Here is a 25,370-nt window from a genome sequence, read left to right as displayed (position 1 = left end):
GGCACTGCTGCTACCTAGTAAAATTAAAGTCGCCCGTACTGACTGCAACCGCTGGAGGAGGCCTAATATAGGATTTAAAATGAACGCCCAATTTATAACCGTGAAACTGATTGTCATATATGATCTATAAAAATCAGGGAAATAGCGTGGTCTAATCGAGCTATTTATTTGAGATAGGGTGGTGACATATATAGGCAAAAGCTAGCCAACACTCAGATACAAATAATGGCGGCTGATCCTCAAAACACGAGAGGAACCACTTTTCACTTATTGAACGAAAAGCTAGAAACTGAAATACGACAGTTGTCAATCAGACTTGCTGCACATGAATACCAATCGCATCAAGGTACTTCCCAGCGCGCGCAAAAAATCCCACGATGCCACTGCCGCTCTGCACAGGTACCCTGAATGGAGTCCCGTTCTCTATCGCCCAAGGCCCAAAGGTCTGGCTGTCGGTGACAAGTTTAAATGAAGTTATAACAGTCGCACCATCAAAACTCCCAATTGTTCCTGAGATTTCCTTCACAATCTCAGAGGCGCCAATCTCGATCTGCAAGAGACGAGACAAGAGAAAAACATAAGGATTATTAGTTACTAATCATTTTCTCGGCTGAAGAATACTAAATTCTGCATATAAATAAATAAAGCTGATATTCTTATTGCTATATATTTTGAATCTAAAATAATAAGAGCAAAAATTGTTTAAAAATCACTACTCACCGTGTGAGGCCAGCCACCAGAACCACCCCATGGACCTGCAGTGCGCTTCTGGCCAGCTTGGTCGATGTATGAAAATTTAATCGAGTCAATAGCGTCGCCACTCATGATAGCGACACTTTCCAGGCGCTTTGGTAGCTCCGTGATGTCCTGAGCTGACCCTCCATTTCCACCCCATGGTCCAATCTTGTTTACGGCGACCTAGTGTACATTTTTGTTGTCAGATAATGCAAGTTATATGAACGGGACGAAGCAGGCTTGTTGTTAAAGATCACTTCTCACCGGTGGGCTCTTGATCAGGGACCGAAAATGCGACCAGAGGAGGTGAAAGAGAGCCGATAAAAAATTATCATAATTGGAAGCTCGGCTTAAGATCCCAAGTACTCACCCAACCCAAGAATCCTAGGTGAAGTATGTAGTAGCTATGGATGAGCTACACCAACACAAAACAGCTCTAGGAACAAGCGAGAACAATCGCGGAAGCAAGCACGAAAAACAGCACGATATAACTCACCGGTTGATCCGACGTACATGAGTCTGAGTACGTCGGTTGAACCGATGAGTCAGAGCCGGCAGCAGTGAAAAATGATCACCGGTTGATCCGACATTCAGGTTTGAACACCGTCGGTTCAACCGGCGATACTGCACCGGATGATTCGACAAATTCCAAAAGCAACGTCGGTGCAGTGGTCCAGAGCGACCCCAAAATGGACAAGCAGAACACCGGATGAACCGACGAGATCGTTCACGAGCACCGGTGCAGTTGTCCAGAGAAACACCAAATCGAAAAGTGCTGAGCACCAGTTAAACCGACGTTAAGGAAACTCTACACGCCGGTTGAACGAGCAAAACAGCAAGCACCGTGGTAACACCGGTTGATCCGATGCACGTAGCTACTAATGCACCGGTGAAACCAAAAACCTAGGTCGAAAACCCCAATTGAACACCGGTTTAATCATTGGCAATGCCGGTTCAACCAGTGATAGGAAAAATTCAGCCCGACTCAGAAACTCTGTTTTTTGCTCTCGGTTCGATACAAGACTTGACGATTGGAGGATCAAAACAAGCCCAAATCTCACCAAATTTTGCAGGCACGATCACAAAGACCTTGTGAACATACCCACCAAAGGAATCGACGAATCACTCCAAGGTTTGGGAGGAATCGAGGAATTTCCGAGCAAGAACGGGGTTTTCTCAAAACGTGAAACGCTCAAGAACGTTGATCCTAAGGAGCTCGTGAATCCTAGGAGTTTTGCACTAGGCAAGAGGGCATGTATTCACTACAAAGAGCTCTAAGAACCACCACGATCTCGTGCACACAAAGAATCAAAGTGGAATTGAAATTCAACACAAACAAGAGTGCACGGAGTATTGAATTAATACGAAATCGAAAAGCCCCGAGGGCACAAGGTGACAAGGTCGATAGGGCCTCCTTTCCCAATCGAATTCAATACATGGTCTCAAAAATCCATCTCAAAAATCCTACTCTAGGGAGAGGAAGAGGGAGGGGCGCCTGGGAGAGAGGAGACGCCTGGGCAGCCAAAAACGGAGAGAGAGAGAGGAGAGGGGGTGAGGGGGTATTTATGGTGCCCACTAACTCTAGAACTAAAAGACTAAACTACCCCTATACTTAACTAGACACTAGAAAGCCCGTAGGGGCAAAACCAGAAAGAGATACAAGGACTCATCCGACGGCCAAGGTTCTTTCTTCGAGTCGAAGTCTTCTCCGCGATGCCGTCGTGGGGATGAAGATTCAGTCCGCGGTTTTGGAGGGTCCGCGAAACCCAGGTAGGTGGCCGGTTTTGAGAAAACCGCCAAAACTCCACGCGCGGGAAATTCCCGCCTCCACGCCGTGGCCCTGGACGCCGTTCCCGCCTCGGCCTCCTGACGGCCCTAGACGCCGCCCGACGCCCATCACCTCCTCGCCCGCAGCGAGGCCCTAGACGCCGTCGACGCCCGTTTCTCCGCCTGTCCCGGGACCGATGCCTGTGCCTCCACGACTTGGCGTCTTCAACCGCCATCCGCCAGCTTGGTTTTGTGGCGCAAACCAAGAAACCCGCCTTCCATCGGCGCTTGCTCCCTCGATCCAGGAGTGGACGCCATTGCTGCCGCCCGGCCCGAGCTCCAGTCCTGGCTGCCCTTCACCTCCGTCCACCGCACGGTCCATCGGCCACAGCACCTCCACGGCAGCTCTCCGTCGACACTCGACGCCCGTGTACCTGCAACCAAAGACCAAGCACACGATCACACCGCACGGTTGACAATTCACTCATCACAACCAGGAGAAGGTACTCAACATTTCTCAATCTCCCCCTTGATGAGTGCATTGTTAACACACCACAAACGAAACAAAAACGAACTAAGAGAAAAGCAAAAACCGAGAAGAACAAAGAAGATGAAGAACTTGAACAAGTGACAAAAACTCGAAAGAATCAAGAACAAGTCACTTGACCAAGCAAAAATTGATTCCCTAAGACAAGGGTAACGGCTCGACGCAATCGATCAAACACAAACATGACTCCTCAAAGACAAAGGCAGGGCTCGACACAGTCATGCAAGAAGCAAAGAGAAAACCAGGAGCTAAACAAAGCAGAAACTCCCACTGAAATGCATTTCCCCCTTACCAGTGCAACTCTCAACACATGTATGCACTCTCAAAGCCCTGTGCTTGAAACTCTCAAAAATCAAACAATTCTCCCCCTTGTTCGATCACTAAACTTCCCCCCCCTTGTTGGCACATGCACACATCAAGGCTCAACAGACCTAAATCCCCCTGAAACTGAGACTCCCCCTGAAAATATGCTATGCAATGAATGTAATGCAGGAGGTGTAAGTGAAAGCATTCAGGGATACAAGGATATGAGTAACATCTAGTCACAAGCATGTGTGCATCCATAAACAAGACCTGCATCTAGCTCAACAGGGTATATCAAATCAGTCTAGAGCTAAGCAAGTTCAGTTTAGCAGAAATAAAAGCATCACCCATGATCTAGCACTAACAAGTAGGGAATGGAAACCAGTGCTAATCAAACTCATACAGGTGAGCCAAAAATAGCCAAGGCATGTTGCAAAAATCCATTATGCAATCAAATTATATCAAGCAAATGTTAACGCTAGGGGTTGAAAGCTTGTCATGCTTTACTTAGCAACGAGGCCAAGTCTATGCCAAAGGCAATCAGAAGCTTAAGACACTCGTTTCAGTCATGCACAGCCTTGCCCGGGTTCTCACAAGTGCAAAGTGAGCCGTCCCGAAAGCTCGATCAGTGCGACAAGCAATCTCACCTGGATCTTCCCATTCCATTTCAAGCACAATTCAAGCAATTTTATCAATTTTTTTAAATCATGTCAAATATGAATTGCTGAACCAGGATGAATTGCAACAAGTTAAGTATCAAGAAGCTACACTAGCATGAATAAGATAGCAAAGCATATCAACACATCCTAACATGCTATTAGCCAAGACAAGGTGACCATGTTTTCAGATTTTCAAAACAAAAGCAGCTATACTTAGATGATGTAATATACATAGAAGAGCAAGCTGAACATGATCATGTTTATAAACTCACACTAGCAAGCACCAGGAGGTCATAGCAATGTATACAAGAATGATAGTGCAAGTGATGCAATGCAAAATGCAGAAATGTACAATGCACATGCACAAACCAACTACCAAACCTAGAAAATAAAGAGACGAGAAAATAAAACCTACAAGGCTAACCAAAGAAAAACTAGCAACTAGAAGGGGTAACAAACCCCAAGCTCCCCTCGCAAGCGAGCAAAAGTCTCAAGCTCAAGTGGTTTGGTAAGGATATATGCGGTTTACCTCTCGGATGGTACATGCATCATGTCTATGTGGCCTCTCTTACGGTTATCTCGCAGGAAGTGGAACCTGATGTCTATGTGTTTGGTTCTGGAGTGGAGCACTGGGTTCTTTGCAATGCAAATGGAAGACATGTTGTCTACAAAGATGGGAACCCTACCAAAACTCAACCCATAATCCTGCAAGGTTTGTTTCATCCAAAGAATCTGAGAGCAGCAACTAGTAGCGGCAACATATTCAGCTTCTGTGGAAGAGAGCGCTACACTAACTTTCTTGCGAGAGGACCACGAAACCAGCGATGTACCGAGAAAGTGACAAGTGCCAGAAGTCGACTTGCGATCCAACCGGCACCCACCAAAATAGGCATCCGAGAAACCAACTAAAGCAAGAGATGAATCCACAGAATACCAGAGACCGAACTCATGAGTGAACTTGAGGTACCTGAAGATGCGTTTCACCACTTGCTTGTGGGGGGTGCGTGGCGAAGCCTGATACCGTGCACAGAGGCCGACACCGAACTGAATGTCAGGCCGCATCGCCGTCAGGTACAGGAGGGAGCCGATCATGCTCCTGTACTCCTTCTGGTCCACCGCCTCGCCGTCCAAGTCCGCATCAAGCGCCGTCGATGTGCTGATCGGAGTCGGCTGAGGAGACAAGTCACTCATGTCGAACTTCCGCAGCAAGTCCTTGGTGTACTTGGCTTGATGGACGAACATGCCCTGGGAAGTTTGCTTGATCTGCAGCCCGAGGAAGAACTGCGGCTCACCCATCATGCTCATCTCGAACTCCCTGGACATCTGCTCAGAAAACATGGAAACAAGAGCGTGAGAGGAGCCACCAAAGATAATATCATCCACGTAAATCTGAACCAACAAAAAGTCAGAACCAGAGCGCATGAGGAACAAGGTTTTATCAACACATCCCATTTTAAAACCTTGAGCGAGCAAGAAGTTTTTAAGCCTATCGTACCAAGCTCTAGGTGACTGTTTCAAACCGTAAAGAGCTTTATGAAGTTTGTAAACTCGGTTTGGAAACTTGGGATTTTTAAAACTAGGGGGTTGTTTCACATAAACTTCCTCTTCAATAAAACCATTTAAGAAGGCAGATTTCACATCCATTTGGAAAACTTTAAAACCCTTGGAAGCAGCAAATGCAAGAAAAATTTGAATCGCTTCTAAGCGTGCTACCGGGGCAAAAGTTTCATCATAATCTATCCCTTCCTTGTCGAAGTCGCCTCCTCAACCAAAACTGGTGTCTCCTCAGGTGCAGCTGGTGAAGGCTGAGTCACCTACTCGATCGGCCCCCGGGAAGTGGATGTAGTCGGTTCGGGGCCGTCATCATCATCCGAGCTCGTGGCGGAGGCGGCTGGGTCCACAGCACGCGTGGTAGCCTCAGCATCACCCTCCGCAGCTTCTTCCTCCTCATCTTCAAAGATGGGGGTGCCGAGCTCATCATCTCCTGCAACCTTAAAGACAGAAGAATTGCATGGTGCAGTCTCATCGAAAGTGACTTCACAAGTCTCTCTGACGATGTTAGTATCAATAATCAGCACACGGTAAGCTCTAGAGTGAGAAGCATAACCAATAAAAATACCGTCAGACGATCGAGACTCAAACTTATCAAGATTTCCTTCCTTCAGTACAAAACACCGGCAACCGAATACTCTGAGATGGTCAACACGGGGCTGGCATCCAAATCGCAACTCATAAGAAGTCTTGTGCATGAAAGCACGCAAGAAAATACGATTGGACACATAACAAGCGGTGTTAACCGCCTCAGCACAGTACTTTCTAGGAGTCCTATGCTCATCGAGCATCGTCCTAGCCATCTCAACCAGTGTCCGATTTTTCCGCTCTACAACCCCTTTCTGCTGTGGAGTGTAGGGGGAAGAATACTGGTGTTCAAGACTTTGATCACTACAAAAGGTGTCAAAACGAGCATTTTTGAATTCTATGCCATTGTCACTTCGAATCGCTCACATGGCATGGGGTAGCTCGTTTTTCAACCTCAAGATCAAGTCTCGAACAAACTCGAAAGCCTCATCCTTGGTTCTCATGAAACAGACCCAAGAATAGCAAGAAAAGTCATCCACGATCACAAGAACATACCACTTCCCACCAACCGACATCACCCGAGAAGGACCAACTGTGTCCATATGTAGAAACTCAACCAACTAGCTAAAACACGCTACCTCAACGTATCCGCAAGATATAGACTAATCACCACGAATAGATCTAATCTTACTATGAACATATGGATGCATCACATATGAGAAAGAAAGCATGCATTGAAGTAGACCAAAGTCGAGACAACTAGAATAAAGAGTAGATTGATATCACCATCGTGTGTGTATATACCCCGACGAATGTTGGGGATGACTCCTGAACACCACCGTAGCACAACCTTGCAGGGAGGCCATGGAGGCTAGGGGTGGCCTAAGCCATCTCCTAGATACCCTTGAAGACTTGTGGTGGCCGTTCGCCTCCCTCCGGTCTTGGCTCTAGGTTTTCGTCGAGTTCTGGGTGGATTGATTCCCCGAGTTGAATAAGGTGCGAGCTATTTATAAGCCGAGGAAGCCACCGGTCGAAGGGGAGGCCGAACCGCCTCGGAAATGGGCTAGGCCGGCCGGCTGTCCTACCCTCTTTCGGGCCCGCCTCAGTCTCATCTTTCGTGTGTAGACACCTCGCATCTTCTAGAGTTTATGTCCTTCACGATTGCACCCCTTTGGACGTCGTTATCTTGGAGATATCTTCGAGGAAAGGATAGGATAGGGAATCCTTCCTTAAATCTTTATTTGCTTTGCTTAATCCCGAAGTATCTTGATCTCATCTTTGTGGGCTTGGTCCTTTGGGCTCTCTTGGAGGATGGATGTGCATGAATGGGCTTCGAATCAACATAGGCTTTGGTCCTTCCTTTGGGCTTTGGCCTTCGTCTTTCTCCGTGTTAGCTCTCGATCACGGGCCTCGTCATTTCATGCTCCAAAATAGGCCAAAAACCTGCAAAAACGAAGTTCCTCCCAAATATATGTGCAAATGTGAAAATGACCAATAATTAGGCCGGTGTTAGGACAGTTAGTGATTTTGATATTAAATTCATGCCATTATCAAGGATAAACAAGGGATAAAATGGGTACTTAAGGAGCGCCAACATTCCCCCATGCTTAAACCTTGCTCGTCCTCGAGTAAGTCCAGGAGCTTTGCTTATAAAGAAATCAGCGTTGCCCCTCAATGTCCTCTCTGCACTTAGTCATACATAACAAGACATATTGCTCACTCAAGTATTTAGCATTTAAGTTCATGTTGTGACCGGCTACTTTTTCATTATGGAAGATAGAGTAGCAATTAAAGAACAAGCCACAATAATAAATCAATGCAATGCTCTCAAACTTGAGTGAACTTCGAACCTTTACCTTGTTTCATCGTGAAGAGTTTTCAAAAGAATGCATATCAAACATAAGTGAGGTTCTCTTGCAAAAGATCATGGAAATACTCATCTCATCAAGTCGGTCAAGCCTACATTAGATTGTCTTCAACCTATTCTACTCATATATAAAAGTGGAAGGCTTATGTGGAGCTTGGTAGGTAAAAACAATCCTAGCAAAACATTATATTTGAAATATTATCAAACTAAGAGAGAGATCAAATGGAATTACCGAGACTAGTCAAAAAGGCCATTGGAAAAATAATGTTGGAGAGGGAGAAAGATGAAACACACACATTTAGATAGGTGGACATGTGCAAGTGGCAAATGGATGATCCCGAGATACAAATGAAGTTCTCGTTATTGGATTGCACATGGTTGGAAGATTTGAGTATGGAATAGTTCTTCAAAGTAACTTGAAAAATTAATGAAGCCAAAAAGAACTAAGGAGCATTTTATTCTTCTCTTTTTTCTTTCATTTTTATTTTCTCCTCTTTTTTTCATTTTTCTATTTTTCTCTTTTTCTTTCTTTTTGCTCCTTAGAACTTTTGATAACATAGAATACTTACCCAGCCATCCCCCATGCTTGAACAAATGCTCGTCCTCGAGTATGAATAGTGGGAGAACCAATTAGCTAGGGTAAGTATCTCAAATTCACCTTCTTCTTCATAGAACCTCTTGAATCTCCAGGGATCCTTGTCTCCCAAAACTTTTCTTTATATAGTGCCCTTGATTCTTTTGATTCCGTCAAAATGATAATCCATACTCAAATTGGGTTGTGATCAAGTAGGTAATCACAAAAAGATATTTTTGGTTTAGGATGGATATCCAGCGAGGTTTGCAAAAATTCCAAAGTAGAAACTCACAATGCATGGATAAATAGGCTAGCAAAAAGAAGGTTACACAAAAAAAACGGAATGACCAGCTTCTTAGTCTCATACCAAAGAAATTAATATTAATCCAATTCATCAAAATATAAGTTTGCAATCTAAAAGTTTCATCATGAAAGAATATGTATGTATAGGCTTTGGTAGGTAGAACTTTGCAAGAGATTCACAAATGTAGATAGCATAGGAATTAAGTTTTCAAATTAAACAACGCAAGGTGTAAGGTCATCGGTAGACTTAAATCAAAGAGCAATATAAAATACGTGGGTCTAGAATTTAGTCATTTAACCTCCACAAATAAAAGAGCCGGTATTTTAATCATTTTAATTCCATTTAATTGAGAGCAAATGGTCAAGTCATATACAACATAGCGTAGGTAAAACAAAGCAGTAACTTTCATCACTTTTCCATAAGCAAGAGCTTATAAGAATATCATCGTGGTGAGCTCAAGGTGATGGTGGTTATCATTCATTGAAAACAAAAACAAATCTAGGTTGTACTCCTGGTAGCCATGTTATTATAGGGAGAGATAAACAAATGTTGCATCTATGGTTGAAGGCATATATGTACAAGCATTTAGAAAAAGAGAGAGTTGAGGAAGAATTACCGTCCTTCTCGATACTCGTAATGAAGTGTAGCGCTGCCTCCCCCATACTTAAGCATTGTGCTAAGCATGGAAAAATAATCATGAGCACCTTGTGGCAACCGTTATTATCTTACTCCATGAGATATTTCTTCTTTGTCCACGAAATCCTCCCACATGCTTAGCATGATGCTAGGCGTGGAAGGAGAAGATGGACCATCTTGCAATTCTTGAAGTCCTTCCCTCATGTGTATGAATATCATCTTCAATGTGTCTTCACCTTTGTTGCCTCAATTTTCTTCAACTTCTTCTTATACCACGTCATGGTCCCAATCATTGCTTCACATCGTCGTTGCCTCCTTCAATTCCTCGTTGCCCCATTGCTACCTCATCTTCACGAATTTTTTCTTTCAATTTCCAGAACAGAACATGCTCCATTGCGAAGTGCATGAATTTTCCTTTTCAACGAATACTCATTCACCCAAAATTGATTCCGAACAAAAGAGTTATGTCCATTTCATCCCAGCGCTGCAATCTGTCCCGACGAATTTTAGAACGCGCAACATCCAATGTTCTTGCCATATCTCCTTGTACGGGTCTTCAAATTCATTGATCTTGGATGCGTTGGAATGGAAATTTCATGTAGCTTCTGAATATCAACTATTTATTCCTTTTACGTCTCTGTCCATGTGCAAAATTTGATGAAAACAGCGGGGCTTGCTCTCGAACTTTGGAGGTGTTGATGAATTTGATTTCTTCTTTGATCATGAATTCATGGGAACGCTTTGTCATGCCTGCAAAACAATTCAAGTGCACAATCTACGCCCAAGGTGACAGTTGGGAGTAGAAACAATCGCCAACAAACCAAAAACATCCCCTAAGATACTTAACTTGTGGCATAATTAGTCTAGTGAAAATTAAACCTAATGGGTATATGTGAATGCAAGTGGGAGGTGTGTGTATGCGAATGAGAGGAAAATGGATTGCTATCTTGGTCAAAAGAGCTTAAAGATGGAGGTCCGCAAACAAGTTTAAACACCACATTTACACAAGATTGCAAAAGGTAAATACTATCATGATAAGCATTACATGGATAGGAAAGCATACATCAATAAGATTGAGACCAAGCTAGTAAAATGAGGGCATGAACAATGGAATGGATGCAAAGTGCAAATGCAAAGTTAGCAAAAACAAGTGTTAGCGAGGTTGAAAAGACCTTTCAATGTCGTTCCGCAACTAGCTTATTCAAAAACAATTGCTAAGAGTGACAAAAAGCCTTCGCGACACTTCATAAGAAGTGAGGCTTTTGTCAATGAAAATGTTATTTATCGAAAACGACCAAGCAACCGAGCTAACAAGGTTTTAGAAGTAGGTTTATGGGTTTCCTATATTTTTGGCTTAAAACAAAAATTTTGAAGAGAGAGTGTTGGGTATAGAAATTCTATCTAAGGTGGTTTCTTTTAAAAAAAACTAGAGAGAAACAAAAGTTAGATTTTTTTTTGAAAGAAAAACATAACCTATGGTTTTAGGATTGCTCTATGAGTGGTTTTCCTAAGGGTTTTAGGATCTCAAAAGTGAGGCTAGTCAATGTTTTTTTAAAAAAGAATTTTTTTTAAATACAACATGCAATGCAATGCAAGGGTGAGACGAACAACATGGTATGCAATGCAACACGAGGTGGGTGAACAAAATGATATGACATGATGAGGTGGTCTAAAACAAAACAAAAAGTTATCCTAAGTTAACTAGCCACAAGTTTAGAATCAAAGAGCGGTGCAACACTTCATATTTCCCTCTAAAAGGACACAAATAAAAAGACTCTAAACACTAATAGGCACACAAAAAGATTTACAAGTTTCCCAAGATCAAATAACAAAGTGCTCCCTCAATAACATTTAGAAAGAACAACATGAAGTTGTGGTTTTTGTTAGAGCAATGGTATAATGTTACTTGATATTCCGATTAAAGAGTGCAATGTAGACGGTCATATTAAAAAGACCGGGTTGCCTCCCGCAAAGCGCTTCATTTAAAGTCATAGAGCTCGACTTTCTTACCTTCAAATTGATGCGAAGCCGTGGTCCTTCATGCAAGAGGTGAAGGTGTTCCATGCAGCTCTTATTCCACTTCCCATGTTGGACATGATCAATCACGCTTAATGGAAAACTTGCCCAATCGACTCTCACATCATCGTCACCTCCTTCTTTGATGTCCTTCGTCACTACCTTTCTTTTCACAGATTTTTCTCTCTATCCAGATTGGGAGTTGCACCAACCAATTGATCCAATGCAAGGTGCACGAAATCTTCTTTCCAACAAGTCTTCATTTACCCAAAACGCATTCCAATTGAGGGAGTTATGCCCCTTTTTCCCGTCACTGCAATCTGCCCCATGCTGATTTCAGCACGTGCATCTCCGATGTTTGAGACATAGCTCCTCCCATGGGTCTTTAATTGTATCGATCATAGATGCGTTGAACCGAGGACTTGATGGAGATCCTGAATATTCAACTTTCTTGCATTATAAATCTCTGGACTTGTGCACAAAATTGATGAGGCTTAGCGACGTCCGTTCTTGAAACTTGAAGATGTTGATGATGGTGATCAAAATTTTGGGCACGGTTTCCCTCCTCATCATTTGAGTTTCATGTCCTGCATGGTTAGTGAAATTCGGGGCTTCTCCCGACATGTGCTCTTTTAGGGTCATGAGCTTGACCAAGCGCAAAGCAAAATCGAGATTTGCAATTATTTGTAAACATATGCAACATAGTCACATCCTCAATTAAATTTCATCAACAAGGCATGGTGTAATTAAATACAGCATGTGTTTCTTTCATAGCGTGGAGCTCATTATTAGGCTGAGGTTCTTTAAGCGTGAAATCAACATTCTCAAGAAACTCTAGCCTATCATCATGAAAAGAACAAGGCATAGAATTTAAACTTTCATTCCGACTATCGGTTCGAGCATGAGATTTTTAAAGATTATCAACAAAACCAATAGAAGTTTGAGAATTCAATGTATACCTTAGCCTCGGAGCTTTTTCATACTCATTGGAGTCATGGTGCTTTGTGCGAGATGTCATTTTTATGCACTCTTCGTGGTCCATCGTGGTTTGCTTCTCACGTCTCCATGTGTTGATTGTTGCGCTCTTGTAATCCGTCGTGGTTTGTTTGCAACATCTTCGTTTGTCGAAGGTCGACCGCTTGTGCCTTCATTTGCCAATGTCATTGGGGTTCTTCCTCTGCTCTAAGCCTCTGAATTTTATCATGTACGCTTGATGAAAGCATCGCCCAAGCTCCCCTTCATTATTGTCATCGTCATCTTCTCTATCTTGTTCTCATCGCGTTGCTCCTGCCTCTTCTTCGTGGAATCTCTCCTGTATACTCAACAGAACATATACCAAAATATAGCTCTATTGAAAATTTTATGAAATTACCTTTCCAACAAGTGCTCATTCGCATTAAACGGAGTCCAAACGAGAGAGCTATGACCGTTTTACTTTAGCGCTGCGTGCTGTCCAGAAAATTTCAGAGTGCACGACCTTCGATGTTTTGGCCATAACTTCTTGTGGGAAACTTTGATTGACTTCATTCTTGATTTGTTGGAACCAAAACTTCATGGGGCTTTTGAATATCCAAAAATATACTGCAATTTTCTTCTGAGGTCGAGCATAATATTGATGATAACAATGACTTCTTACGAATCGATCCGAAGATGTCGATGATCTTGATCTTGTGGTCTTCGGAGCATCTTGTTGTGCATCCTTGGCTTCAAGGTCATCACCATTGATTCACCAGTGAGTAGCATGGCTCCAATGGTCTGTCTCCATGGTTCTTGCTTTGCCTAAGGTGTCGGGATCGAAGGAGGCTCCCGTGCTTTGTATCGATGATCAGAGTGGTCTCTTTCTTTGATTGTACTCGACTAGAAGCTTTTTGAACATACCATGGAGAAGATGGGTGGCATCATGGTTCCTCTAATCTTGTTGCCTCCAATATTGGCCAACTTCAAATCATCAACTTTTGTGTACAAGGTCCTCCAAACATCTTGCGACATCGTCATCACTTTCTCCATTGTTTGTTGCTGCCTCTTCTTCATTGAATTCCTTGATTATCCTGCACAGAACATGTACCAAAATTCTACTCCATGGAAAGCCTTATGAAATTACCTTTTCAATGAGTGGTCATTGATCCCAAACGGACTCCGGATGAAGAAGTTATGGTCATTTTACTCCGGCACTGCGCTCTCTCCCGAGACATTTCAGAACGTGCAGCGTTGTAAGATTTTACCATAACTCTTCACACCGATCTCCAAAATTCACGATTCTTGATGCGTTGGAAAGAAGGCTTGATGGAGCTTTACAATATACAATTTTCTCTCATGGTACTTCTCTGATCATGGACGAAAATCTCATAACAACAGCAATACTTTGGAGATAATGATGATCCGATCGCACGATTTTCTTTTTGGGCATGGTTCATCACCTATGGCTTGGACAAAGAAATCTCCAAGAGACATTAGCCAAAGTTGACACGGTGATATACCTTTTTCATCTTTACTTGTTTTGAGTGTGGGCTCGATAGCGGATGCTGGGCCACTAACAAAAGTTAGCACATACCACTAAAGAGGGGGTCTTCACGTAGCCATCAACTTGCTTGAGTGAGATTGGACTTGTCAAAGTACGGACGTTGGGAACTTCTCAATCGCTTTGTGCCTAGGGTTTTACCTGCATTCATGGACACAAACAAGAAACACAGGATATATGCAATAATGAAATTAGGGTTAGTCCAAAAAGATAGATAGATCTCCCTAGGGTTCGAGTTGGCGATCCCCGGCAACGGCGCCAGAAAAGATTGTTGACACTCCTTAGAGCCCCAATTTACGTACCGCAAGCACACAGATCGTGGTAGCTTTTCCCTTAGAGTACTCCCCCAAAGTTTATCAATTCGTGGATCGGAAGCGAACCGACTAGGGTTTACCATCTAATCTATCGAACCTATCCTAAACATGAAGCAAAAATTGCATATAAATTGAACACTTGATAGATATGAATGAAGCATAAGTGTTCATCACACCCACAACCATAGATGAGATAACACAACCAAGGAGCTAGGGCCTATCGTCTCTAGGTACGGTTCTAGTCAAAAAAGTGATCAAAACATAGATTGCATCTCAACTAAAGGTACACAAAATCATCTCTCAGAAAGGCGGCTCGCAAGCGGCCTACTTTCCCAAGGTCGCCGGTGCGAGGTGCATGTTGACGCCTAAGGTTTCCCAAAGCTTTACCCGAAACGCCCACCAAGTGCTCTTACTCGAAGCTCCTCCTCTTGGTGGCCGCGCCACGACTCCCATGATACTTTCCATCGATCCTATTCCACATCATGTCGTCGCTAGGGCTTTTCCCTCCGCCATGCTGTCACCACACCGGGGTAATCAACCAACTAGCTAAAACACTCTACCTCAACGTATCCGCAAGATATAGATTAATCACCACGAATAGATCTAATCTTACTATGAACATATGGATGCATCACATATGAGAAAGAAAGCATGCATTGAAGTAGACAAAAGTCGAGACAACTAGAATAAAGAGTAGATTGATATCACCATCGTGTGTGTATATACCCCGACGAATGTTGGGGATGACTCCTGAACTCCACCATGGCACAACCTCGCAGGGAGGCCTTGGCGGCTAAGGGTGGCCTAAGCCATCTCCTAGGAACCCTCGAAGACTTGCGGCGGCCGTTCGCCTCCCTCCGGTCTTGGCCCTAGGTTTTCGTCGAGTTCTGGGTGGATTGATTCCCCGAGTTGAATAAGGTGCAAGCTATTTATAAGCCGAGGAAGCCACCGGTCGAAGGGGAGGCCGAACTGCCTCGGAAACGGGCTAGGACGGCCGGCATCATGGGCCTAGGCCGGCCGGCCTACCCTCTTTCGGGCCCGCCTCGGTCTCATCTTTCGCGTGTAGACTCCTCGCATCTTCTAGAGTTTATGTCATTCACGATTGCACCCCTTTAGACGTCGTTATCTTGGAGATATCTTTGAGGAAAGGATAGGATAGGGAATCCTTCCTTAAATCTTTATTTGCTTTGATTAATCCCGAAGTATCTTGATCTCATCTTTGTGGGCTTGGTCCTTTGGGCTCTCTTGGAGGATGGATGTGCATGAATGGGCTTCGAATCAACATGGACTTTGGTCCTTCCTTTGGGCTTTGGCCTTCGTCTTTCTTCGTGTTAGCGCTCGATCACGGGCCTCGTCATTTCATGCTCCAAAATAGGCCAAAAACCTGCAAAAATGAAGTTCCTCCAAAATATATGTGCAAATGTGAAAATGACCAATAATTAGGCCGGGGTTAGGACGGTTAGTGATTTTGATATTAAATTCATGCCATTATCAAGGATAAACAAGGGATAAAATGGGTACTTAAGGAGCGCCAACATCGGATCAGGCCAAGTGAGCTAAGTCTCGACAATAAGTCAAAGCTCAAATGTCCAAGTCTCCTATGCCAATTCCACAAATCAGAAGAAGGACCAGCCAACAAGCAACAAGGAGGACCAAGAGAAGTTCCAGAGAAATCAACCAAGAAAACCCGATCGCGAGGTAAAATCCGGCAAACCAAATCTCCTCTGGAATCTAAAACATGAGAACAACCCTCCTTGAAGCGAACTTCAAACCCCTCATCAAGAAGTTGCGAAACAGAGAGCAAATTGAACCTAAGGTTCGAAACCAAAGCAACTTCTCTCAAGGTAAAGCAATCGGAAACACGAACAGCGCCAATTCCACGTACCTTTCCTCTTCCATTGTCCCGGAACACAATGTACTCCTTTGAGCGCATCGGGGTAAGGCTGGAGAACCACTTGTCATTCCCAGTCATATGGCGCGAACAACCGGAGTCCATGATCCACCTGTTCTCCAAGCCTCCAGCCTGCACATCAGTAGCGAGACAAAGTGTGAGCAAATGTCTCAACACTGGGGTTAGCAAAGTGTGAAGCAAACCAGTGTCGAGTCATTTGCTCTACAGAAGGGTTAGCAAAATCAGGCAAAGCGTATCTCCCATCCCGTCTACCGCGAGGCTGACGACCACCACCGCGAGGAAAACGTGGTGTCTCGTAACCTCCTCCAAAACCTTGGTCCCGTGGTCCATAGCCGTACTGAGGACGACCAGGAGCACGACCGGCAAAGCGACCACCTGCTGGAGCACGGTAATCACCACCGTCTCCCTATCCTCCACCTACACGGCGCGCCCTAGCATCTTGCCTACCACCACGCCGAGGAGGACCATGTACTAGAGCAGAGTACATATCCGAGTTACGTCTCTCCTGCTCACGCCTCACAGCCCGCTTCCTCCTGAAGCAAAACTCCTCCAAGTGACCGTCTCTGTGACAGTACTCGCAGTGGTATCTCACCTCTCTCTTGGGAGGTGGAGGCCCCGCCTTTGGACGGAAAGGAGCAGCCCCCTTCTTCTGGGCAACCAGGGCTGTGGCAGCAGGGAGCGTATCGAGGGGATTCCTCAGCTCATTGGTCTTTGGAACCCAAACCTGCTTCTGTGGAGGTGCTTTTTGTGGTTCTTTCAGCACACCATCCACGGGGTCAACAAGCGAAGGCTGCGTGCTCGTACTAGCAGTGTTTAGAGCATTTGGAACTCCAGCAGCCTTGCCGATCTTACCATACAGCATGTCAAAGTCTGACTTCGTGTAGGTGTAACCGACCCCAAACCCATCACCACGCTTAAACTGCTTGATCATCATGCACAACTGTGGCTCGCTACTAGAAACCCAACTAAGAATCGCCCTAAGATATGTGTTCTCATTCTCCAAGTTGGCTTTCTCTACCACAAGATTATCCAAATCAGAAATCAGACCAGGGCAAATATGACAATCAATAGGTGGGCTAGACTCCCCGACCTTAGTCTTCCCTAAAGACTTAATCAAGGCGTTCTTCTCATCTAGCTCCGACCTAAGCGTGAGACAAAGCTTACAAGCACCAAGCAGAACAGGCCTAGACCTAAGCTCCTCTAGCTCACACACAACAGTAGTAAACTTAGACTGCAAAGAAGTTAGATCAGACTTAAAGATGGAGCACTCATCACATTCGAGCACATCACTAACGATAGGAGCGTCCTTGGCCAGTTCAAGCTCATGCTTGGCCCTAGCTAGCTCGTGAGACACGTCAGCCAGCGAGATCTTGGCAACATCCAAGTTCGCTACGTTCTCATCATGATTGGCACGGAGAGCAACAAGATCATTCATGTGAGATATGCAGCCAGCGCACTCATCCACACCAGATTTCTCTCTAGCACAAGCCAGCTCAGCCCTAAGCCACTTACGCTCTCTAGCTACTTCCTTAAGCAACTTTTTCTGATTGTCGAGAGTGGCGTACAACTCCCTAACCTCAGTATCAAGTAGGTCGATAGTGGAGTTTACCTCTGAATCACTCTAGGATCCAGGAGAAGAGTCATCGTGCGTCGGTGTAGCATGTCCACCTGGAGACGCACGAACACCATTGGCCTCACCCACCATGGTGCAGAAACTCTTGCGCCGACGGCCGCCAAGCAAAGGCCGATGAAGCCGGTGGCTTCCTTGTCCCGCTTCTTCTTCTTCTTGTCGTCGTCGGAGGTCGATGAAGAAGAGCGGTCGGAGCTCTTGTCAAGGTCGCTGAGCTGCGCCAAGAAAGCCTTCTCCCGCTTTTTGGCCTTGTACTGGAAGCGCTTCTTAATCGACTCCTTGTCGAAGCCCTTGTCCCGGTCATGGCTGCGGTGCTTGTGGCGCCGACGCTCCTTGTTGGAGCCTCCCTCGTCGCGGTCACGGTGGCAGTAGTAGTCGAAGTTGTTGTTCTGGCCACCACCAGACTTCTTGGGGCAGTCGGCGACGAAGTGGTTCGGATCGCCGCAGTGGTAGCACCCGGGGTTCTTTCGCCTCTTCCTATTGTGGTAGACACGCTGGAACTTGCTGATGAGGAGGCACAAGTCATCGTCGCCCAGCGTCTCCAACTGCTCATCTATAACAGAAGGCAAAGAGGCAAGAGAAAAGCCAAGAGCAGTGTTAGCATTAGAGCTCGATCCACCTGGGCCAGTCACAAGAGCGATGCTCTTCGAAGGAGGGGCACCATTGAGCTTGGCTCGTGTCTGGTTATCCACCTCAGTGGCCTTGAGCTTGCTGAAGAGCTCATTCACGGTCAGAGTCTCATAGCCTGCAGACTCGATGATCGTGTTCACCTTGAGATCCCACACAGAGCGGTCAATTGCGTAGAGCAACTTGAGAGCCTTCTCATGCTCTGTGTAGTCAAGGGCATCAGGAGATCTGTTAGCACTGATTTTGTTCACAATCGATTGAAACCGACTGAACATGTCGCCAATGCTCTCACCCGGCCTCTGTGTGAAGTTCTCATATTCACGCCGGTGAGTCTCAAAAAGTCTAGCCTTAACCTGAGGTGTGCCCTCGTGGTAGTTCTCAAGGCACGTACAAATCTTGTGGGCTTCCTGAAAATCCTAAACGCGTGAGAACTCCGCACGAGAAACGCCGGCGAACAAGGCATTGACAGCCTTGGCGTTAGCCTCGTGCTCGGTCACTTGAAGAGGAGTGACCCGAATGGCAAGCACCTCGTAAGCCTGGTTCTAGGTTATATCCCAAACCTCGGCTCCCAAGCTCTGCAAGAAAACCCGCATGCGAACCTTCCAGTAAGCATAGTCCTCGCCGGTAAACACAGGGATCTTACCAAGACTTGCCATGGTCGCCAAATGGATTTCGAACCGGTTAGGGTAATGAAAACCTTAACCAAGCTCTGATACTAATTAAGGGACCGAAAAGGCGACCAGAGGGGGGTGAATGGGAGCCGATAAAAAATTATCGCAATTGGAAGCTCGGCTTAAGATCCCAAGTACACACCCAACCCAAGAATCCTAGGTGAAGTGTGTAGTAGCTATGGATGAGCCACACCAACACAAAACAGCCCTAGGAACAAGCGAGAACAATCTCGGAAGTAAGCACGAAAAACAGCACAAGAACAGCACGGTATAACTCACCGGTTGATCCGACGTACATGAGTCTGAGTACGTCGGTTGAACCGATGAGTCAGAGCCGGCAGCAGTGAAAAACGATCACCGGTTGATCCGACATTCAGGTTTGAACACCGTCGGTTCAACCGGCGATACTGCACCGGATGATTCGACAAATTCCAAAAGCAACGTCGGTGCAGTGGTCCAGAGCGACCCCAAAATGGACAAGCAGAACACCGGATGAACCGACGAGATCGTTCACGAGCACCGGTGCAGTTGTCCAGAGAAACACCAAATCGAAAAGTGCTGAGCACCGGTTAAACCGACGTTAAGGAAACTCTACACGCCGGTTGAGCGAGCAAAACAGCAAGCACCGTGGTAACACCGGTTGATCCGATGCATGTAGCTACTAATGCACCGGTGCAACCAAAAACCTAGGTCGAAAACCCCAATTGAACACCGGTTGAATCATTGGCAATGCCGGTTCAACCGGTGATAGAAAAATTCAGCCCGACTCAGAAACTCTGTTATTGCTCTCGGTTCGATACGAAGACTTGACGATTGGAGGATCGAAACAAGCACAAATCTCACCAAATTTTGCAGGCACGATCACAAAGACCTTGTGAACATACCCACCAAAGGAATCGACGAATCACTCCATGGTTTGGGAGGAATTGAGGAATTTCCGAGCAAGAACAGGGTTTTCTCAAAACGTGAAATGCTCAAGAACGTCGATCCTAAGGAGCTCGTGAATCCTAGGAGTTTTGCACTAGGAAAGAGGGCATGGATACACTACAAAGAACTCTAAGAACCACCACGATCTCATGCACACAAAGAATCAAAGCGGAATTTAAATTCAACACAAATAAGAGTGCACGGAGTATTGAATTGATACGAAATCGAAAAGCCCCGAGGGCACAAGGAGGATAGGGCCTCCTTTCCCAATCGAATTCAATACCTGGTCTCAAAAATCCTACTCTAGGGAGAGGAAGAGGGAGGGGCGCCTGGGAGAGAGGAGACGCCTGGGCAGCCAAAAAAGGAGAGAGAGAGAGGAGAGGGGGTGAGGGGGTATTTATGGTGCCCACTAACTCTAGAACTAAAAGACAAAACTATCCCTAGACTTAACTAGACACTAGAAAACCCGTAGGGACAAAACCGGAAAGAGATACAAGGACTCATCCGACGGCCAAGGTTCTTTCTTCGAGTCGAAGTCTTCTCCGTGATGTCGCTGTGGGGATGAAGATCCGATCCGCGGTTTTAAAGGGTCCGCGAAACCCGGGCAGGTGGCTGGTTTTGAGAAAACCGCCAAAACTCCACGCGCGGGAAGATTCCCGCCTCCACGCCGTGGCCCAGGACGCTGTTCCCGCCTCGGCCTCCTGACGGCCCTAGATGCCGCCCGACGCCCGTCACCTCCTCGCCCGCAGCGAGGCCCTAGACCCCGTCGACGCCCGTTCCTCCGCCAGTTCCGAGACCGACGCCCGTGCATCCACGACTTGGCGTCTTCAACCACCGTCCGCCAGCTTGGTTTTGTGGCACAAACCAAGAAACCCGTCTTCTGTCGGCGCTTGCGCCCTCGATCCAGGAGTGGACGCCACAGCTGCCGCCCGTCCCGAGCTCCGGTCCCGGCTGCCCTTCACCGCCGTCCACCGCACGGTCCATCAGCCACATCACCTCCACGACAGCTCTCCGTCGACATTCAACGCCCGTGTACCTGCAACCAAAGACCAAACACACAATCACATCACACGGTTGACAATTCACTCATCACAACCAGGAGAAGGTACTCAACATTTCTCACTTGAGAACTGGGCAGAACCCTTTGATCGTAAGTTCCATAATGTTTCCGTCGTCGTTCTGTTGATGAAACCTTTTGTAGATGACTACAGTTGCCATAGCAAACTCTCCGGTCCCCCAACAATAGCCCACTCACCTCATTCAACGACTATTCCCATCACCTGTAGTGCGGATCCGCTGAACCTATATAGTAAAAAAAAAAATCAGTTTGTGAATTAGCCAATGCAAAATTTCGTTCATAGAAAAATTACAACTTCTGAACTCTACATGATTAATGGTTACACACAGTCCATATACATTTAAGAGGTAATCAAATTCAAGCACATACGTATTGGACTGTGTGTCGGACATACCTTCCATTCTCGAACACTAGGCTGAATGAATTGTGCCAGTTGCCAGCATCAATGTGAAGGCCCTGTGCCCGTGCAACAAGCTTTGCATTAGGTCCTGGGCCATCGTACACGGTCCAGTTGTTAGCGGCTAACTTGCCATCGATGACCGCTGCCTGGTTGGCGTTTGGGCCTAGGCAGGTGTGGTGCAGGTAGAGACCTTGGATGTTGATCTCATTGCCCTGGCATGTGTCAGCCATGAGTGAGAGAGAGAGAGCAAGGAATGGATGAAGCTACTGAGATATGTGCAAAGGGTGATGACCTGCTGTGCTTTCTCTGCAGCTGGAAGGGTCTCTATTTATAGAGAGCCAGGCGCAGCGAGCAGGCTAGGTGGATGCTATAGCTAACAGAGAAGAGAATCGATTATACTTCATCTGTATACGAGCTAGTTTATGCATTGGACGGATTCCATTCACTGAACAACTTAACAACCTATTATTTATTCATCCAAATTCACTGAAGGATTCCATTCAGATACACTCATGCAATTACTTAAGTATGTGAACAGTCCATTATTCAGGCACATTATTCATGCGTACCACAACCACGCTGCACAAGTTCTGTAGGACCGAGAAATGCGACCAGAGGGGGGGTGAATGGGAGCCTTCGAAAATTATCGCGATCAAAAACTTCGGCTCACAATTCAAGAGTGCACCCCAACCCCAGAGTTCTAGGCGATGTGCAGAGTAGCTACAAGGAAGCTACACTAACACAAAACAAGCCTAGGAACCAAAGCGATCAAGTGTGGAAGCAATTGCACGAAAGCAGTGCAAGAACCAAGCAAGGTATATATCATCGGTTGATCCGACGCACACGTTTGAACGACGTCGGTTCAACCGGTGATACAGAGCCTGCAGCAAACAACCAGTGAGCACAGGTTGAACCGACGCTGGGTTTTGAACCTCGTCGGTTAAACCGGTGATCGAACGTCGGTTAAACCGACAAAATCGCAAACTCACGTTGGTGCAGTTGTCCAGAGGATCAACAAAATGCACCAAACCAAGCAATGAACACCGGTTAAACCGATGCTCAAAAACCTCGAGCGTCGGTGCAGTTGTCCAGAGAGACAACAAAACCAAAGTAAATGAACGCCGGTTGATCCGACGTAGGCAAAACCCTATACGTCGGTCAAACGCCCAAAACTGCAAACCAAATTAGTAACGCCGGATAAACCGACGTCGGGGAGATCAAAGCACCGGTGCAATCACACAAAACCCCAAAAACCCTAACCCGTGACAAAAGCACTCACCGGTTGATCCGATGCTCAGGAACGCCAGCGTCGGTTCAACCGGCGTTAAGGAAAAATCCTGCCCGAGCGCAGAACCTCTGTTTTCCTCTCGGATCAATCCAAAACTCAATGTTTAAGGGATCAAATCAAGTCCAAACCCTACCAAATTTTGTAGGCATGATCACAAAGGGCTTGTGAACATGTCCACGCAAGGAATTGACAAATCACTTCATGGTTTGGGAGGAATCGCAGGTTTAGTGATCAAGAATGGGGTTTTCTGAAAAACGTGAAAAGCTCAAGAACTGAGATCCTGACGAGCTCGTGATTTCCAGAAGATTTCCACTCGGCAAGAAGGTTTAGAATCACGTCAATGAGCTCAAAGAACTACACCAATCTCACACTTCATGATCCAACAAACGAAATCACAAATTGTCACAACCAAAACATGAAGCACATGAGATTGAAAACTTACTCCAATTCCTAGTGGGCACAAGGAGGGATGGGCCTCCTTTCCCACGAAAATCCAGTACAAGATCTTCACAAATCCATGGCTAAAATCCTACCTAGAAGAGAGAAGGGAGGAAGAACCAGGAGGGAGGAGAGGAGGGCGGCTGGCTCTATTCTTCTTTTCTATCCAGCACACCTCACCAGGGAGAGGAGGCGCTCCTTTTGTTCCAAAGCCAAGCGCCACACCTACCAGCTGCCTCCCTTCCTTGCCTTCCAAGTCTTCTTCTAAAAGACTACAATACCCCTAAGTGCTAAAATAAAACTAGAAGGCCCTTAGGGGCAAAATATGAAAAGATACATTGAAGACCATCCGACGGCTGCGACGACTTGGAGAAGTTTGCTTCATCTCGACACAATCCCCTTGATGTCGCCACGCGTCCTTCTGGAATCTTCCGGGGGCAGTTTTTGGAAAACTGCCAAAACCGGGTTCGGTTGCGGTTTTGGAGGGAACCGCGAACCCTTCCCGCGCGATGTTTCCGGGCACACCCGCCAAGCCTGATGACGCCACGTGTCCGACCTCCCGCCGAAACCTCTTCGACTTGGCCGACGTCGACGCATCCCGCCATTGGTTTTTCCCGAGGTACCAACAAACTCTACGCCGTCCCGCCTTGGCGCTAGGAGTGGATCGCCTCGCGGCCCAGCAGTGGCCCAAGCATCTGGGCCGCCCTTCTCCACCGCACGGTCGTCCGGTTGGGCCTCCAACACCACCGCAAAGTCTCCCGCCTCCGCATGGTCGTCGAGCTCCCACCACCGCAACGCCGCCGCATGGTACATCGGCACGCGCCACGCTCTTGTCAAAACCGACTCGCTGCAACCGCGCCATCCGTATACCTGCACACCACAGACCAAGAAATCGACGCAATCTCCACAGAGTCGCGACTAAACGCCATTAGTCCACTCCACGTGTTGGCAATCACTCATCACACTAAGGAGCAGGCCTCCACTGCCTCTCAAGTTCGTTCTTGCATTGCTTATTAAAGTCAGTTTTTACTGAGCCAGCGGGAAGAATTGAAACATTGAGAAAGTGGTAGTATGGATAAGGTTACTAACCTTAGAGGATTTGAATTGGAATGGAATTGCTGAGTTTCAGAAAAAAGAAAAACTTGGCAGCATCGCAAAGTTGAGAGGAAAAGTAGAAACCACACAGACATGTCAGGCTGAGATCTACAGTCGTCCTGCCCCAAGGGTGGAAACGGATATTTATTCGAATGTCAGATTTTTTGTCATTTATCTTCGATTATGGACAAATAAGATATAGAATTTACTATGTAAATTCATAGCTTTGTATTTAACATTGACCTTGTAAAGATTCATAAAAACTAAACCTCAAATTTATCATATATATTCTCAAATAATAGATATAAAAATTCGAATACGGATCGGATACGGATTCAGATGTTTTTTCACCTTTTTAATTGTAGGGAGCAAATAATGCATAAAAAATCTATACAAAATTTTATTCTTATGTGTAATAATATGCTTGATAATATAAAAAAAGATTAGCATAAAATTTCAAACATATCTATTTTAAAATATCAAATTTGTTCTGAGAATTCGGATGTCTAGTTCCACCCTTTGTTGTACTTTTTTGTGCATTGGTCCTAATTAAATACCAGTTGCAGTGCGTGTAGGTCTTTGCATCGAGATCTCAGCCAAAAATCAGTAACTATAGCACATCGTGATCTACAAATTTTGTCCCTGTTTAGCTGCACTGTCGAGCTATTTGCAGTGTATGCAGAGCCTTGGACTGGGTATCATACCTACCTGAGTTTGATCTTAAGCACATGTATAACAGTTTAGACAGCTGCTGTCTATTTGACATACACTGACAGCTAAATAGAAAGTTTTACAACAGTTGAGACAATTGTTATCTGTTTAACTGTGTATGTGATATTTAATACGTACCCTAGTTGATGTTGTTTTGCATGGGAGCACGTATGTGCCAGAGCAATAGACGAGATAGTAGACAGAAACACACTCTTTACTCATTTAATGATGATCACATCAACTTATTTTGCTTACGTGGACTTATATAGATGCC

The 25,370-nt window shown here is 45.7% G+C and overlaps 1 protein-coding gene across 1 annotated transcript; it reads right to left on the bottom strand.

Annotated features, from left to right (window-relative positions):
• Window positions 1-310: 310 nt before the first annotated feature.
• Window positions 311-21,794, bottom strand: LOC120648030 (agglutinin-like). The gene is given in 6 exon segments (XM_039924813.1): window positions 311-550; window positions 721-906; window positions 3,487-3,508; window positions 21,210-21,318; window positions 21,321-21,388; window positions 21,559-21,794. Coding segments are annotated over 6 exon segments (861 nt in total).
• Between the last annotated feature and the right edge of the window lie 3,576 nt (window positions 21,795-25,370).

Source organism: Panicum virgatum, chromosome 9K (genome assembly GCF_016808335.1).
Source record: "Panicum virgatum strain AP13 chromosome 9K, P.virgatum_v5, whole genome shotgun sequence".
Taxonomy (NCBI): domain Eukaryota; kingdom Viridiplantae; phylum Streptophyta; class Magnoliopsida; order Poales; family Poaceae; genus Panicum; species Panicum virgatum.
Note: the sequence above shows the minus strand (reverse complement) of the source record. Positions and strands in the feature narration are given on the sequence as shown.